The sequence below is a fragment of the Elgaria multicarinata genome, chromosome 19 (assembly GCF_023053635.1).
Source record: "Elgaria multicarinata webbii isolate HBS135686 ecotype San Diego chromosome 19, rElgMul1.1.pri, whole genome shotgun sequence".
NCBI lineage: Eukaryota > Metazoa > Chordata > Lepidosauria > Squamata > Anguidae > Elgaria > Elgaria multicarinata.
Window position 1 is genome coordinate 1,270,595 of NC_086189.1, and position 15,765 is coordinate 1,286,359.

General features: G+C 49.8%; 1 protein-coding gene across 2 annotated transcripts; it reads left to right on the plus strand.

The window, feature by feature from the left end:
* The first annotated feature begins 2,195 nt into the window (after positions 1-2,195).
* AMBP (alpha-1-microglobulin/bikunin precursor) lies at positions 2,196-14,484 on the plus strand. Of its 2 annotated transcripts, none has more exons than XM_063145015.1 (10): positions 2,196-2,391; positions 3,177-3,319; positions 5,555-5,670; positions 6,524-6,637; positions 10,803-10,904; positions 11,643-11,680; positions 12,283-12,361; positions 13,113-13,280; positions 13,853-14,017; positions 14,342-14,484. In XM_063145015.1, the coding sequence occupies exons 1-10, from the start codon at positions 2,275-2,277 to the stop codon at positions 14,374-14,376; spliced, it is 1,077 nt and encodes a 358-aa protein (XP_063001085.1). In that variant the 5' UTR covers positions 2,196-2,274; the 3' UTR covers positions 14,377-14,484. The 2 variants fall into 2 exon arrangements, with proteins under 2 accessions (XP_063001085.1, XP_063001087.1); XM_063145017.1 differs by having other exon boundaries at positions 2,199-2,391; positions 5,594-5,670.
* Positions 14,485-15,765: the final 1,281 nt, after the last annotated feature.

Genomic DNA, 15,765 nt, shown 5'->3' on the forward strand with positions numbered 1-15,765 from the left:
GCCCCGCTGCACGGGGCCGGGCTGGATTTAGCCCAATTGCACCACTAAAGGGCTCCCTGAGCTCCTCGCCCCTGGAACCAAAGGATGCAGCAGCCTCGCAAGAGCGGCCCAAAGCCAAAGCCAAGGTTTGATTTTTATTTATTTTATTTTTATACCGACTAAAGTTCTCTGTGCAGTTGACAAAAATTACAAGCCACAAACACAAGATAAAAACACAACTCACAGTCTTTAATATGCAAAAGCTAAGCACAATTAAAAACAGCTAAAAACAGTTGCAGTAAGATACTGCACCTGACAAAAACAACTGACATAAATGGCCCATCACAGGCCGCTGCTACCTGGGAGTAGAGGACAGTCGCGCTGTGGCCCCAGCCACAACGGGCCTGCCATGTGGATCTCCATGTCTTGCTCCCGCCATGGAGTAGCCTGTCACTCCCCGCTCCCCTGGGGCAGGTGTGCTCAACGGCAGCGCCTCAGCTCTGAGGGGCCCCGGGTGGGCGGCCATGTCAGACCTCGCCAAGTGGGGATGGCCAAGATCCGCACAGGACATTGCATGTGGGCGCATGGGACACCGCGGCTGCTCTGCTCCCAGCCAGGCAGTGCTGCCGTCGGGGAATCCTGCCAGGTGAGCCCGTCCAGGTGCAGTGTTCCTGGCAGAGGACAAGTAGAGGGGTGTGCGGAAGGTAATTCCAGGTAGAGGTCTGGGCGGGAGGTGGAGGGAAGTAGAGGGATGGGTGAATCTGTCAGTTTCAGTTTTTCTGTTTCTCACTTTCCCATTCTCAAGTTCAGTTCTTTTTCTGAACTTAAGAATGGAAATCCCAAACTTTGAGAAATTGCATGAAAGTATGCAGCAGGGTTTTGCTATTTTATTGTTTTATTCTGTACAGCACCATGTACACTGATGGTGCTATATAAATAAATAAATAAATAAATAATAACAATAATAATAACATTTCTCCGAATGCATTTTTTGTATGCAATTTTGTCTGATACACATATTTTTTGGCAAGTAAATTTCCTAACACCATGCAGTTTTAACATTTTTTCCCTAATATACACATTGTACACATTTTGTACACATTGTTTGATTCGAGAACTCCATTGCAAAATTGTGCGAATTTTGAAGGGAAAACTGAGCTTCAGTTCACGTATTGATTTGAAGGTGTGAACTTAGTTAAGTCTGCATTAAAGTGCAAGCCCAACAAATTCCTCCCCCCATCCCTCGGGATGCATCCATGGCATTCCACCCAGGGCCTGGCATCTGTCACGCAAGCTTGACGTCTGTTCCGGCGCCATTGGGGGAGGCAAGCCTGCTTAAAGGCCACCCACCCATTTGATTAAAGGGGAAGCCAGTGACAGGGGGCTCCCCACTTCCCCAGCAGGGAGAGAGTCTGGGGTGCACGTCCCAGGGTTATATACTTTCCAGGGGTAGAGCGATTACAGCAGGTGCTTAATAAACTGTGGATAGACAACTAAGAATGCATGCAAGCCATCCTGCTCCCTCCCATGAAATCTCCCCAAAGCCACCCTGCCTGCGGGAGGGAACATGATTAATTTTTAAATTCTTTTTTAACTTGTTTATTGATTTTTTATTGACTATTACGTTTATCTCTCTCCTTTTTTCCTCTCGCAAGGAGCACAATGAGACGTACATGGTCTTCCTTTTCTCTCCGTTTAAGCTGAGGGTCAAGGACTGGCCCAATGTCACCCAGTGAGCTTCATGGATGAGTGGGGACGAGAATCCGTATCTTCTGAGGCCAACACTCTAGCCACCACACTGCACTGTTCATATCTCTTATTGTGTTTTTATTATTTGTATGTGATCTGAAAGCCACCTTGGTAGGATTTGTATCTTGAAAGGTCGCGTATCAATAACTGAAAAAGAAATCATAAAGAAATACAAGTAATAAGTGTAAAAGAGTGAACAAATGAGTAGCGGCGCTCCAGCACGGAGCCCTGGCGCTCCTCCACCGATGGGCCCACTTGCCTCCACAGAAGGGAGAAAGGGGCAATTGGGGGGCAGAGGCCCCCCTCTGCATCTAGCCCCCCTCCGCCACCCGCGGATATGGAGGTCCCAGGCGGCCTCCCTGGAGTGCTGCTGGCACCATCTCTGCCACTGGCCTTTCTTCAGCAAGACGAGGCCATTCACCCCCAGCTGCTGTCCGGAGACCAAAGTCCAGATTTCTTCATGTCCAAAGCACGGCTGCTGCGGCTGCACCACAGGGCCAGGCGTGCCCCTCCGGAGCTCAGTGCAGCAGGAGAAACCTCAACGCCATGAAGCTCCAGGCGCGTCTCTTCCTCGTCTCCGCAACCCTCTTGGCTCTGGCCAGAGGGAATCCCGTCACAACAGGCGATGCCATTCCGGTCCAGGAGAATTTGGAAGAGCAGAAGGTAACGGCCAGCTCGGAGGAGTGCCGGGGCATGTGCGTGTGCTGACTCCTGTGTGCTGAGGCCAGACGTTGCGCTAAGCGAGCTCCTAGGAGGGCCCTCGCACGATGGGAGAAGCCGTTTCATCCCCGCACCTCCGGGAGCTCAAGACCCTGGAAAACCCTTGCCAGCTGGAGGAGACCATCCTGGTGCCCTCCAGATGTGTGGGACCACAACTCCCATCATTCCCAGCCAGCATGGCTAATGGCTGGGGATGATGGGTGCTGATAGGGAGACATTTTTCTCCCTCTTTCCTAATAAGAGAATGATTTAATTGGAACGTTGGGCTGCAGCTTTTAAAGCACCCAGAGGCCACCTATGGTTGTTTAAACCACCCTGAGTGCATTTGCCAATTGAGCAGGAGATTTATTTATTTCATAACACAGACTGCTCCAACCTGGTGCCTATTAGATGTTTTGGACTACAACTCCCAGCATGCTGGGTGGGGCTGATAGAAACTGAAGTCCAAGGCATCTGGGGAGGACGGGGTTGCCAAACGGTGCCCTAACAGAGTGCCAAAGGGGAAAGAGCCATTTCTGCAGAAGGCAGGTGGAAGGCAGGTGGAAGGCAGGCCGACTTTCTGGAGTGGGGCTTTAAAGAATCCTGGTATTTATTACTAGAAGGGAAAGATTTTGCTGGTTTGCTTGTTTGTTTATAAAGGAATGCTCTCCCTCTCTCCCTCCCTCTCTCTCCCTCCCTCTCCCTCCCTCTCTCTCTCTCCATCTCTCCCTCTCTCCCCACCTTTGTAGCTCTATGGGAAATGGTACAGCATTGCAATCGGCACGACTTGCCGCTGGATGTTGCAGCATCAGCACCGCTTCAACATGGGCACGCTGGTGGTGGCCCCCGGGAAAACAAGTGAGGAGATCAGCCTCACCTCCACCCGCATCAGGTACGTTCTGCTCAGCTGCGAGGAATGGAAAAGGCAGCGCTCCTGGCCAGAGAATGAGCAAACCTCCTCCTTGATTGATGTCCCACGAGAATATCAGAAGAGTGCTGCTGGATCCAGCTGAAGGCGCAGCCCATCCAGCATTTGGCTTCCCGCAATGGACAACCGGTTGCCTTGCGAAGCCCGAAAGCTGGCCCCTCCTGCTGTTGGCCTCCTGGACTTGGCGGTTCTGTTCAGCCATCATGGGCAGCTAACAGCTGTTATCCTCCATGAAAGATATGCGTCTTGTCTGTTCATCTTCTTTTCCTGTTTTTAGTCCCTGGGCTTCCTCCTCCTCCTCCTCCTCCTTTTATTTATTTTTTAAATTATTTGTAAATATAACAAATATTTATTGTTGAATTGTGGGTCACCATTATATTCAAATCCTGTGTTATCCTTTAATGATGGGTTGTTAACTGTGAACAACCCAGAATTCACAACCCAACAACGCACCATGGATTCTCTTCATGGGTTGTTTGTAGTTAACAACCCCATAGTGCAGGGGTCACATGTAATGATGTCCCATTATTCAATGACAACCCATACTAAACCCATATTCTGGGTTGTTGTTATGTGCAAATCAGGTCGCTGTGTAGCACTTCCAAGGGACCGCAGGGGCTGCCAGGGTGGGGAGGAGGCAGAGGACAGTCCACTTCTGCCAGTGCAGTTCATCCAGCGTGAATCTGGCTCCAACTCTGGGACAGGTCTATACTTCTGGTGTTACTTTCTGGGCTGGCACGAGAGGTGTAAAAATTCTGGAAATTTTGAAGCCATGGGGGAAAAACGGGGGGTTTCCCCCCATTTTTGGGGGGGGGGGGGATTGAAATTTTCCGGAAAATTGAAATAATGCAACATTAGCACTTTTTACAGATTGAAAGTCACTTTGTTACTTTAGGAACATAAAATGTAATTATGTCCAAGTTGGTTTGGCATAAAATTATTACATTTGGTGTATTAAAAGTAGTGTATTCAAACAATTATTACAAAATTAATTTACTTGCTTTACTTTTTTTTGGTAACAAATGGAGCTACAAGCTCCTGAACTGGTAGGAACACTTGAAAAAAACAACTGAAGAAACCACCAACATTAGTAACAAAGAAAAATATTTATGTCTCCGCTAGTCCTCCAATGTCAAGACATAAAGCCCCCATTCCCATAAAAAGAACGGGGTGGGACCATGAGTCAATGAATACGCATGAAATTTAATCAGACTCATTTTCTCATTATTACCGTATTTCTTCGATTCTAAGACGCACTTTTTTCCCCATATAAACATCTCTAAAACGGGGTGCGTCTTAGAATCGCAGGTGCGATTATTATTGTTAGAATCAAAGCTTTTTTTCTGTTGGTGGTGCTGAAATTAGTGTGCGTCTTACAATCGATGGCGTCTTACAATCGAAGAAATACGGTAGTTTCAGTCTCTGCTTCAGTGGCAGTGTTGCCCCCTAGAGGCAGAAATGCATCTTGCTCTTGCATTTGAGAGTTGTCAGTTTGCAACCTAGGACTTGCTTGTCCTTGGTGCACAGACATTGTAATAATCTGATACTGTTTTTAGAAATCATTTGGAGAAGTAAATATCTGAACACCTTGTCTTAAACATTTGATTCATCATGCTAAAATAAAACATCCCGCAATCCGTTTTTTCTTTGTTTTTTTTTCCATTTTTCCAATTTTTCGGGGGGAAACCAAAAAAGGCTTTGGGAAAAAACAGGGGGAAATGTGTTTTTTCCTAATTTTTCTGTTTTTTTTCCAGGCCTTCACATCTCTAGCTGGCACCAACTGGTCCAGTTAATTTTTATACAGAGAGATGTTGTCAGACAAGCTGCAATGCTTTGTCAGTTGATCTGTCAGGTTTTAATTAGTTAAAAACATTTTGTTTGACTAAAAAGGTTCCCCCGTTAATCATATAGGCAATTCTTCTATTTTAAGCACATTTTTTATTATTTTGTCTAAAAACTGCAAATGGCAAGAACCATCCTCCCTGCTCTCGGAGTGTCAGTTGAGGGGGGACACCGCCTGCAAGCAATTCACCTACACATTGTCTTTAAAAAAGAGAGAGCAAAAAAAGCTGTTCTTTCTTCATAGTGATTGTTTCTCTCTCGCTCTTGCTCTCAGAGAGAGAGAGAGACCTGCCCTCCTATGCCAATGCATGCAGATTTAATCAATTTACCAACTCGGCTTTCTTTGTTCCGGAGAAGAAGAGCTGAGAAGTGCCCCCACCTTCTTTCCCGTTGCAGGCAAGGCGTGTGCAGCAAGGTTACTGCAGATTACCAGAAGACCGACATTCCAGGGAAAATCCAATACTACCATGCTGGTACGTGTCCAACCAAGAGAGATGTGTTTACTCCTCAGTTGTCCAGTATGACCCAGGGGGATTCCTCTTTTGATATTTTTGCACGTCCTTCTTCCCGGACCCATAGGATGATTCAGGTGTAGTCGTTGAACAGATCTCTTTTCTTGGAAGGAAAGAGAACCAGAGACAGACGGGAGGGTAATGCACCTCTTTGTGTAGACCTTGGAGCGTCAGGCCCGTAGGGCGTCGCCAACACAACAGGTGGCCTTTGTTTTGCCACTGAAGGGATGGGGGAATGAAATCTCTTTGCCAGCCCCAGCCCCAAACCGCAAGGCCCTGCCAGACAGGCCCATGGGCCCGCTAACCGCCTGTCCGTGCCAATGAGCAGAGGCCCCGTGGGCGCAGCCACCCAAAACAATGTGACATGTAGTAGTGGGACACGCACGCAGAATGGGAGTCGTAATTCATAGAATCACAGAATAGCAGAGTTGGAAGAGGCCTACAAAGCCATCGAGTCCAACCCCCTGCTCAATTCAAACTGCCAATTCAATGCAAATTCCCAAACTGCCTGGTGCAAAAAGCAAATGAGTCAATCCGTTGAAAAGCTGCCCGTCTTTTTTTAATGCACTGGTCCAGATCTTCAGGCTGGATTAGTGATATTCATACAACCCTAAGCAATAAGCCACACAGTAAACAATAACAAGATGGGCAAATTTAAAAAGCTGCAGCAGTAAAACCAGGTCACAAAAACAGGGCGGCCATTTCCTAATGAGATTACATTAAAGGAGCCGTCGTCCCAGCTGACCGGGGTTGGGTCACAGAATACGAGACATTTGTTCTCCCGGCAAATCCCCTTTTCCATCTTTCGCTCCAGGGCGGCAGGCAAACATTGAGAATTACATGGCCCGCACCAACTATGACGAGTATGCCATCCTTGTGATGGTGAAGAACAGCACCCAAGGACTCAGCACCACGGCTAAACTTTACGGTAAGCGGCCCCCAAGTGAGGAACGGGATTATAAGCCAGCCTTTGCCAACCTCTTGCCCTCACTACATGTTGGACTACAACCTCCAACACCCCCAGCCATGGCCATGCTGGGGGTGATGGGGTTGAAGTCCAACACATTGGGAAGACTGGAGCAAGGCATGGAGGAACAGGGGGAGATTCACTGGGCCCCAAATCCAAGCTCACCCCTGAGTTGGTCACACCACTACCAGGGCCTGAAATGTGACATTTCTGACTCCTAAACAGCTCAGTGACTTGGTTTGCCATAACAAAAGTGAGAGTGCCTCTGAACATGGCTAGAGTGCAGCAGCCTTTCCCTCCCCTCTTTATCACCACAACTGAGCCCCTGTCATCCAGGACAGGGAACGGAAAGAGAATGGGGGGTTTCTGCATCGAGAACGCCGGGCGCTTGAGAGGGCCTTTTCAGGCCGGGCACTTAGTGGTTACAGAGTCTCCAAAACACACTTAAAGCTGAACGATGGTTAGAGAAAGCTTTAGGCTCTTTTTTTTTCCTTTTTAACATTAATACTTTTATTAATTTTCCACATAAACAGAACACATAAGGAAAGGTAAAACAACAATATAAACCATACAAACCACATCACAACATAAACAACTACTAAAATGGTCACAAATACATATGGCTATATTCCATTTAAAGCAATCTTCATGTCAGACGGCAAGTGTCATATTTCTAGTTTACCAGATCTGGATTTCATAAGAGCAAGCAAGTACATTTATCAAATGCAAGAATACAAGTTATATAAAAAATCCACATACAAATAAATCATCCTTTTGCAGTTCTTTTATATATTCAATAAAAGGTTTCCAGTCCTTTATTTATTTATTTATTTATTTATTACATTTTTATACCGCCCAATAGCCAAAGCTCTCTGGGCGGTTCACAAAATATGAAGCTATTGTTCTCTCTTTTACTAACACCTTTAATTTCGCCATCTCTGCCAATTCCAGCACCTTGAGGAGCCATTCTTCCATTGATGGTACTTGTGTTTTTTCCCAATATTGCGCATATAACAATCTTGCAGCCGTTGTCATATATTGGAATAACAGTCCTTTCTCTTTTAATTGATCATCCATCAGTCCAAGCAAAAACATTTCTGGTTTCATTTCTACATTTACTTTCACATTGTTTTGCATTAATGCATGTATTTTAACCCAGGCCACGGCTAGACCTAAGGTCTATCCTGGGATCATCCAGGGTTCGCCCCTGCCTGAGCACTGGATCCCCTGTGTGTCACCTAGAGGAACAGGTTTGACCCCTGGACGATCCAGGGATAAACCTTCGGTCTAGCTATGGCCGCAGTATGCCTTTGCCCTTTTGCAAGACCACCACATGTGGTAAAATGTTCCTCCTTGCTCTTCACACTTCCAATGGTCCTTCAAACAACCACTCTACATTTTTGCAAACTTTGAGGGGGACATATACCATCTATACATCATCTTATAAAAGTTCTCCTTTAATCTGGTACTTAGTGTATACTTTAAACCTTTTGTCCACATGTTTTTCCATAGTTCTATTGGGATTTTATGCCCCACATTGTTTCCCCATCTGACTGTACAGTCCATCATTTGTTCTTTCTCTCCCTCCAACTTTAACAATAGTTTATATACTTTGGCAATAAGATGTTCTTCATTAGTACATAATTCCTCTTCAAACAATGACATTGAGCCCTCGAATCCTCCCGCTCTTACATCGCTCTTAAACTTCTCCTGAATCTGTAAATACGAAAAACATTGGCGTACGTGTCCCTCTTTTAGCAACTCTTCTCTCGTTTTTAGCTTACACTCTCCTTGGGATGTCTCCAAGACATCCCTATATTTTAACCATTTATGTCCACTCGACAATTCTCTTCTATAGAAAGCTTCTTGGACTGACACCCACATTGGAGTCTTCTGACATAATCTCAATTTATATTTCTTCTATACATTCAAAATTGTGCGTCTTATAAAGTAATTATTAAAATCCACATTGACCTTAGCTTTCCCACACCAGAGATATCCATGCCACCCAAATCTTATAGCGTGCCCCTCCAGTTCTAACAATCGTCTGTTCTCCAGCACTACCCATTCTTTCATCCACACCAAGCAACAGGTGTGGATCTAGTTTTAGATCGGGAAGTCCCAGATCTCCTCTTTCTTTGGCATCTTGTAAAACTTTAATTTTTACTCTTGGTTTTTTACCTTGCCAAATAAATCTAGAGATATCTCTATGCCATTGCTTGAATGATGCATCCCTTTTTATAACAGGCACCGTCTGGAACAAAAATAACATTCTCAGCAATACATTCATTTTTATCGTGGCAATTCTTCCCAACAGGGATAGCCTCGCTTTCTCCCATTTAGCTAGGTCATCTTTAACTTCATTCCACATTTTCACATAATTATTAGCATATAACATACAATTCATGTTTGTCAGCACAACTCCCAAATATTTTACTTTTTTCTAAATTTTAAAGCCCATCTTCTCAATCAACTTCCCTTGTTCTTGTAATTTCATAATCTTGGTTAATATTTTAGTTTTCTGTTTGTTGACCCTCTTTTTTCTGAACCGATCCTTACGGCAAACACTCGGGGTGGGTGGGGGAATAGGGTACGCCAGGAACTGCTTTGAGCTTCTCCAGATGCCGCATAGGCTGGCACCTCAAAGGGACATGGCCAATCTCCTAAAACAAAGTCCCAGGAAAGGCTGCTCTGAGCCACAGAGCCGGGCAGAGAGATCCATCACGCACCACCACTACTGAGCTGACTCCGTTACCATGACTTCAGGAAAAGTGATGCCTCAGGCCCAGGAGTCCCATCCCTGCCACCTGAGTCTCGGCATGAACACAGACTCCAAAGCATATGCAAGTCCAAGTCTATGAAAAGCCTCACTACTTTTCACGGCACAGTTCTTAGAAATCCAAAGTCCAAATAGCAAAGCGTCCATGTGCAGAGTGCTTTCAAAGTCCCAAGCGGAGATGGAATCCCAAGCAGGAGGGAGGTCAGGTGTTGCGTCAAGAGATGAAACCTAGCAAAGTTTTTTCAGCTTTGCACCAGCATTTAAGGCTTATTCAAAGCCACTTGACAGACAAGTCCTCTGACCTGTAAACTATGCCTACATGCCAAGAGGGCAGGATGTTACAACTCACTTCAAAGAGCGGCCCCCACCTTTTCCAAAATACTCTGAAGTTCCCAGAGAACCAGCAGCTTCAAGGCCGCAACAGGGAGTAAGCAAGCTTGGGAACTTCTTACAGAGATAAGCTTGCAGAGACATCTGACATCCTCAAACTATTTCCTAATAAATCTACCCACAAGGTACAAGGCCGGCCTTGTACCTATACTTGACACAGGGTTAGCTGTGCACCGTAGGAACAGCAGAAGCTGCCTCCTGTTGCCTTGGTCCATTCAGCCCAGTCTTTTCAACATGGGTTGGCAGCACCCCTGGCTCCCCGGGGTTCCAGGCAGGCTTCTTTCCCCCAGCCCTCCTTGGAGATGCTGCTGGGGGTGGGGGGTTAGAACCCGGGGCCTCCTGCATGCCAAGTGGGGGCTCTGCCTTTGAGCTACAGCCTCATCATGAACAAGCACGGGCTGGACTGAGTTCTACCCCTAAGGGACCCCGAGCGCCGCTGAACACATATAGAGTCCGTCGACACGGCAAGCCAGACTTATGTCACTTCCTCTGGCCAAGGAGGGTCGATGGCAAATTCTCATCGCCTTCCCCAAAACAAACATGAGGCTTAAAGCCACTTGGGAGTGTCAAGTCCTTGGCTGAGTTCAGACAATATGCTAGTCAATGGCTGTTTCCCATTCTATTTCTATTACACACACACACACACACAGAGAGAGAGTTGATTAGTGTGTCGTCCGAACTCAGCCCTTGTCTTGCAGGATTATACCACACACGCTGCTTCCAACAGTGTGCAGCCAGATGCCTTTGAAAGCACAGAAGTGGGGCGGGGGTAGGGGTGGGGTTGGGACTGCCCCATGCCTGGAATTTGGAGGAGGAAGGCTCCCTCTAAACATGGAGGCTCAATTTAGCTCTTCTGGCCAGGACTTGCCACCTGCAGTGCACGTCGCATCCAAATAGCATGATTGTCCTAAGTGGGCCCACCACTGGGTGGGTCACGCCTCCTCTTTTCCTTTTCAGGGAGGAGCCCGGAGCTGAGTGAGAATCTCTTGACCCAGTTCAGGCACTTTGCCCTGGGACTGGGGATTCCTGAGGACGCCATTTTCAACCTGATTAATAAAGGCAAGTGAGGGCCTAAAAGTGTGGGTGGATGGGTGGGTGGGGGATGCGTATTTCCAGGTCTGGAGCGGAAGGTGGGGGGCATTTCAGAGAGAGAGACAGATTAAGGAAGGGGCGCTATTCACAGCAAGCTCCAGGTTCTTATGCAAGAGTCATTCAAGGTTAAACTACAGAAGGTAGCTCTGCTTGTACTTTGCAGTCATGATCGCAATAATTCCCAAACGATATGCCAGCCAAAGACGCAGGGTGAGGAATAAAACATAGAATTAATCAAATGGTTAAAGGTTCCTGGGAGCTCCCCCCTCACCCCCACCCTGCCTGAGAGGAGGCTGCCTGGCGCAGCTCTCAGTCGCCACAGACTTCAGACTCAAGCAGAAAGACCAGGGCTGGGTGGGTGAGGCTCCTGGGAAGCTGTTTCATGCTGGGCTGCACCTTGGAAGCTCACTCATGTTCAAGATTTCCCCCTTCCGAAACCAAAAGGATGTTGCACTTAGTTGCAATGAAAGCCCTGCTTGCTGTTGGCCCTCTGTTTGGCTTTTCGTTCTGGCTATTTCGAGAAGGGCAACTGGAGCATCACCAGCAAGTCTGCCCACTCCACTTCACCTTCTGCCAAGCCTGGTTGCTGCAGGGGCTCCCCTTTACACCCAAATATCACCTCTTCGGGGTCCAGGCTTGGGTCTGGGGGGCTCCAACTCTTAGCCTTTCCTCGCTAACACCTCTCCCTCCTGCCGCTCTTCCCAGGAGAGTGCGTCCCTTCTGAACAGCAGCATGAACCGCAGGTAGGCGACTCAGTTTAAAATCGGACTCTTTGGGGGCGGGGTCACACGAGCACCCGGGGGATTTTGTTCAGTTGAGACAGGCGGAGATGACAGCCATGCTTTAACGCAGGGCCAGCATCGAGGGTCGACCTGGCAGGGCAGCGGCCAAGGGCCTGCTCCCCAGTGGGGGCCCACTTTCCACAGCCCCCTGGAGTTGCGCCTCCTCCCCTTCTCCCTTGCAACCTGCTCGTTCACCTGCTGCCACTCGCTCCAGCCCAGACAACAGAGGTGGGGAGGAGGAGGAGGAGGAGACGCCGCAGCCCCCTGTCAAGGAAGCAAGTGGGAGCCATGATGAGAAAGAGGAGGAAGAGGAGGAGGAGCAAGGGCAGCTGACAAGGTGGACTCAGGGAAGAGGCGGCCCACTGAAGGTGGGCCCCCAAAACCCTGCAGCTGGCACTGCTGTAATGCAGCCCCAAGAGACCCCCAGAAGGCAAAACCTCACCTCCACGTCCGATGTGCCTCAGCCACTCTGGAGTTGTGCGTGGCCGGGGAACGGAGCGAAGACACGTGCGCTTTTGCGATTATGAATCGCCAACTGCTAGCAACGTTTCTTGCCTCGGCAGAGGGTTCGGAGGACCACCTTTTCCGACGACGGAGGCTCTGCGGACGGCCCCTTGCAAAATGCCCCTGGCAACCAGGAAGGTCAGTTCCCCACGCAGAGTCTCCCTGCTATGGGGTTTGGAGAAAGGGAGTCCTCCTCTAGGCTGGGGGCGGGCAGCTTCTGCCCCCCTAGAGGTTGTGGGCCTGCAACTCCCCTAAGCCCTAACCGGCATTGCCAGTGGCAAGGGTTGATGGACGCTGCAGTCCAAGCACCTCTGGTGCAGGTCTCTGCTGCCCTCATGGGCTGCTGTGCCAAAGTCTCTCGACCTCGAGGGCGCCCTCTCCGGTGTGGAGTTCCTGAGGAGATGGAAGCTCAGGAGACTGGATAAAGTCAGAAGGCCAAGCCCCCGGTATTTATACTAAGCCTAGCCAATCCAGAGCCATCTTGCTGCTGGCCAGTCAGAAGGGCTGATGTTGCACACCCTGCGTCCATTTGTGCCACCGAGGGCCCCTAAGGCAGCTGGTACACGCCCAGGCCATGGGCGCTCCCTGGGCTAAGACCCAGACCTGACCCAGATCCAAAGGGGCTTCCTTAAACCTTGGCTATTAGGGTGGGCAGGTGGCTTCTTTTACAGAGGCCGGTCCTCTGTCAGAGGACAGTCCTCTCTTGGATGGGCTGCCCTGCCCAAGTCTGGTTGAAGGTCAAAGAGCCATCCAGACGGAGAGCAGGGCAGGCGCCTCAGAGTTTCCTGCCTACACTGAGCACCTGAGCAGGTGGGCAAGAAGTAGCCCCGCTTGCTTCCGCTCAAGGGCTGGGCTGCACTCCCATAAACACCCCCTTTGCCGCCTCCAGATGACTGCCACTTGCCAAGGGAACTGGGACCGTGCCACAAAATGCAGATGCGGTACTTCTACAACGGCACTTCCCAGATGTGTGAGGCCTTCTTCTTCGGGGGCTGCCTCGGGAACGCCAACAACTTCCACTCGGAGAGGGCCTGCCTCCAGACGTGCAGGACGGAGGGTAAGGCAGCAGGGCAGCGCACCGCACCGCTTGGGCAAATGGGCGGGTGCTCATCATGGCTGCTCCCCTGGCTGCACCCCCAAGGGGGGTCCACAATTGCAGGCCGCTCCATTGATCGATCTCAGCAAACACATCCGAGAGATCCCACCTCCACCCAGAGCGGGTCTTTTGCCAAGCGGGTGGCTCTGAACTGCCCATTCAAGACCAGGCTTCCCCGAAGACTTTGCTGATAGATTACTTGCATTGCTTCCAGGAAAACCATCCCCCCCCCAAGCTACTGTGAGGATGCAGCTAAGCTCAGGAGGAACAGGGGAGTCTGCCGGGGTGTGTGGGGGGGGGGGGTGTGTCTCAGATAACATCAAGGTCCTTGCTTATAAAAGAGTCCCAGTTCCCTGCGAGCCGTGGTGACGCTACACCACCGGGGGGGGGGGGGCAGCCAGAGGAGCCCTGCCTGGCTGGGTGGTCTGTGGGCCAGTTTGCAGCCCTCAAAGCTCACCCCAATGCACATGGGGAGGGGGGTGTTCCTGGCCCCCTTCACCACCTTCACTGTCCTCTCTCTCTCTCCTCCCCAGCGGCCTGCCGCCTCCCCATTGTCCCCGGAGGTGCTTGTGATGACACATTTTGGGCCTTTGACGCAAACCAGGGCAAATGCGTCACTTTCAAGGGCTGTGGAAGCAACGCGAACAAGTTTTACCTGGAGAAGGAGTGCAAGGAGTACTGCGGCGTCCTCCCCGATGGTACAGTCCTCCCCGCCCTCCTTTCAGGCAGTCCTGAACAGAACCCCTGACAAAGCAGGGCTGTTGTGTGTGCACAGCAATAAGTCTTCGCCAACCTGGAGCCCTCCAGATGTGTTGGGCTACAAATCCCAGAATCCCCCAGCCAGCTGTAGGTGAAAGGGGGAAGCTTCTCTGAAGGTGGCATCTGCTCTCCTGGCTGGGGGACTCTGGGAGTCCCCCAGCCCCTCTGGCTCCAGGTTGGGGAGGTGCTCTGGAAAGTCATGGAGCCCTCTACCCTTCCTGTCCCACCCCGGCCATCTTTCTCCTTTCTTTCCTTCCTCCCAGGGGACGATGAATTCCTCCGCCTGCCACCGCAGTGAGGTGGTGTCCAAGGAGCATTTGGTGCCGTTGCCGCAGGTCAGCGTCTCTTTCAAATCGGCCTTCCCGGTGTGTCACCGGCATGAATAAAGGCAGCCTTTTTGACCAAACCGTGCCGTGCATTCAACTCCGCACCGTGCTGCCCTCTGCAGTCTCCCACGCTGCCTCCCCAGCCCTGTGCACACCCATCCCAAGCTGCCAGTCCTCAGCATCAGAGACCCCCAGGGCCATGGCTTTCTGCTTCCATCCCACCGCTGCACCAAAGACCACCAGCCCTGCTCCCTTCAATAACCCCTCTTCTCCTCCTACACGCCCCCCACATGGAACCCCCTCTCCCCCCTCCCACTTCAAATCCCTAACCAAAGCCCCCATTTCTGTGAGGCCTTGACCTTAACCCCTTAGGCCTCAGCCCCAGCTGCAACCAAGCACAGGGCCAAGGAAGCACAACCGTGCTCAGCGCCATCCTGTTCCCCCGACCCGAGACCATTCCTGCCTCCCCTACTACTTGCAGCCTGTCTCTCTCTGAGCCTTTCTACCCAAGGCTTTTATTGTGCACTCATGGTTGCTCAAATGACAGTAGCTTGCAGGTCTTTTACACAAAGCCATCTTCCTCCAGGCCTCTCCTGTGCTTTGCCACCAGTATTGCAGGTTTTTTTCCTAACAAGGAAAGTCTGGTATCCCCTCCGCCCCCCCCCCCCCTCGTGGCCCCGATGGCTTTATAGAAGCCTTGTGCAATTGTGTAACTCCGCTATACCACAGCACCATCTAGTGGCTGTATAATGAAACGTAGAGAAAGGTAGAGAAGGAACCCCTGGGGGAGGGGGGAGCACTTGTAAAGGCGCAGATGTTAATCACGCACAGAATCCAGACGCGCACACCTCTGTAACCGTACAGGATAAAAGCCTCCTCTAGAAATGCCCCCCCTCTCTCCTGCCTGTCTTTTTCCTCCACAGTCGAAATTCGAATGGTGACCTGCCCCTTTCCCTCTACAAAGTGCCATGTAGCTGGAACCATTTTATAATGCTACTTTAATACTGAAAAAATCATCATCATCATCATGTACATTGATGGTGCTATATAAATAAATCATCATCATCGTCATCATCATCATCACAATTCAACATTAAAGCCATGCAGAGTGGAAGTGATAATTAAACATTTTAAAACAGCCTGGAGGGTGTCCGAAGGCACATAAAAAACAAAAGATAAAAAGCAAAAACCCAAAATTCACCCCAATGCACATGGGGAGGGGGGCCTTTGACGCAAACCAGGGCAAATAAAAAGAGCCCTGATGCAGGATCAGGCCAGGGTCCGTCTTGTCCAGCATTCTGTTCACACCGTGGCCAACCGTGTGCCCCCATGGGAAGCCCACAAGCAGGAAATGGTGCCAT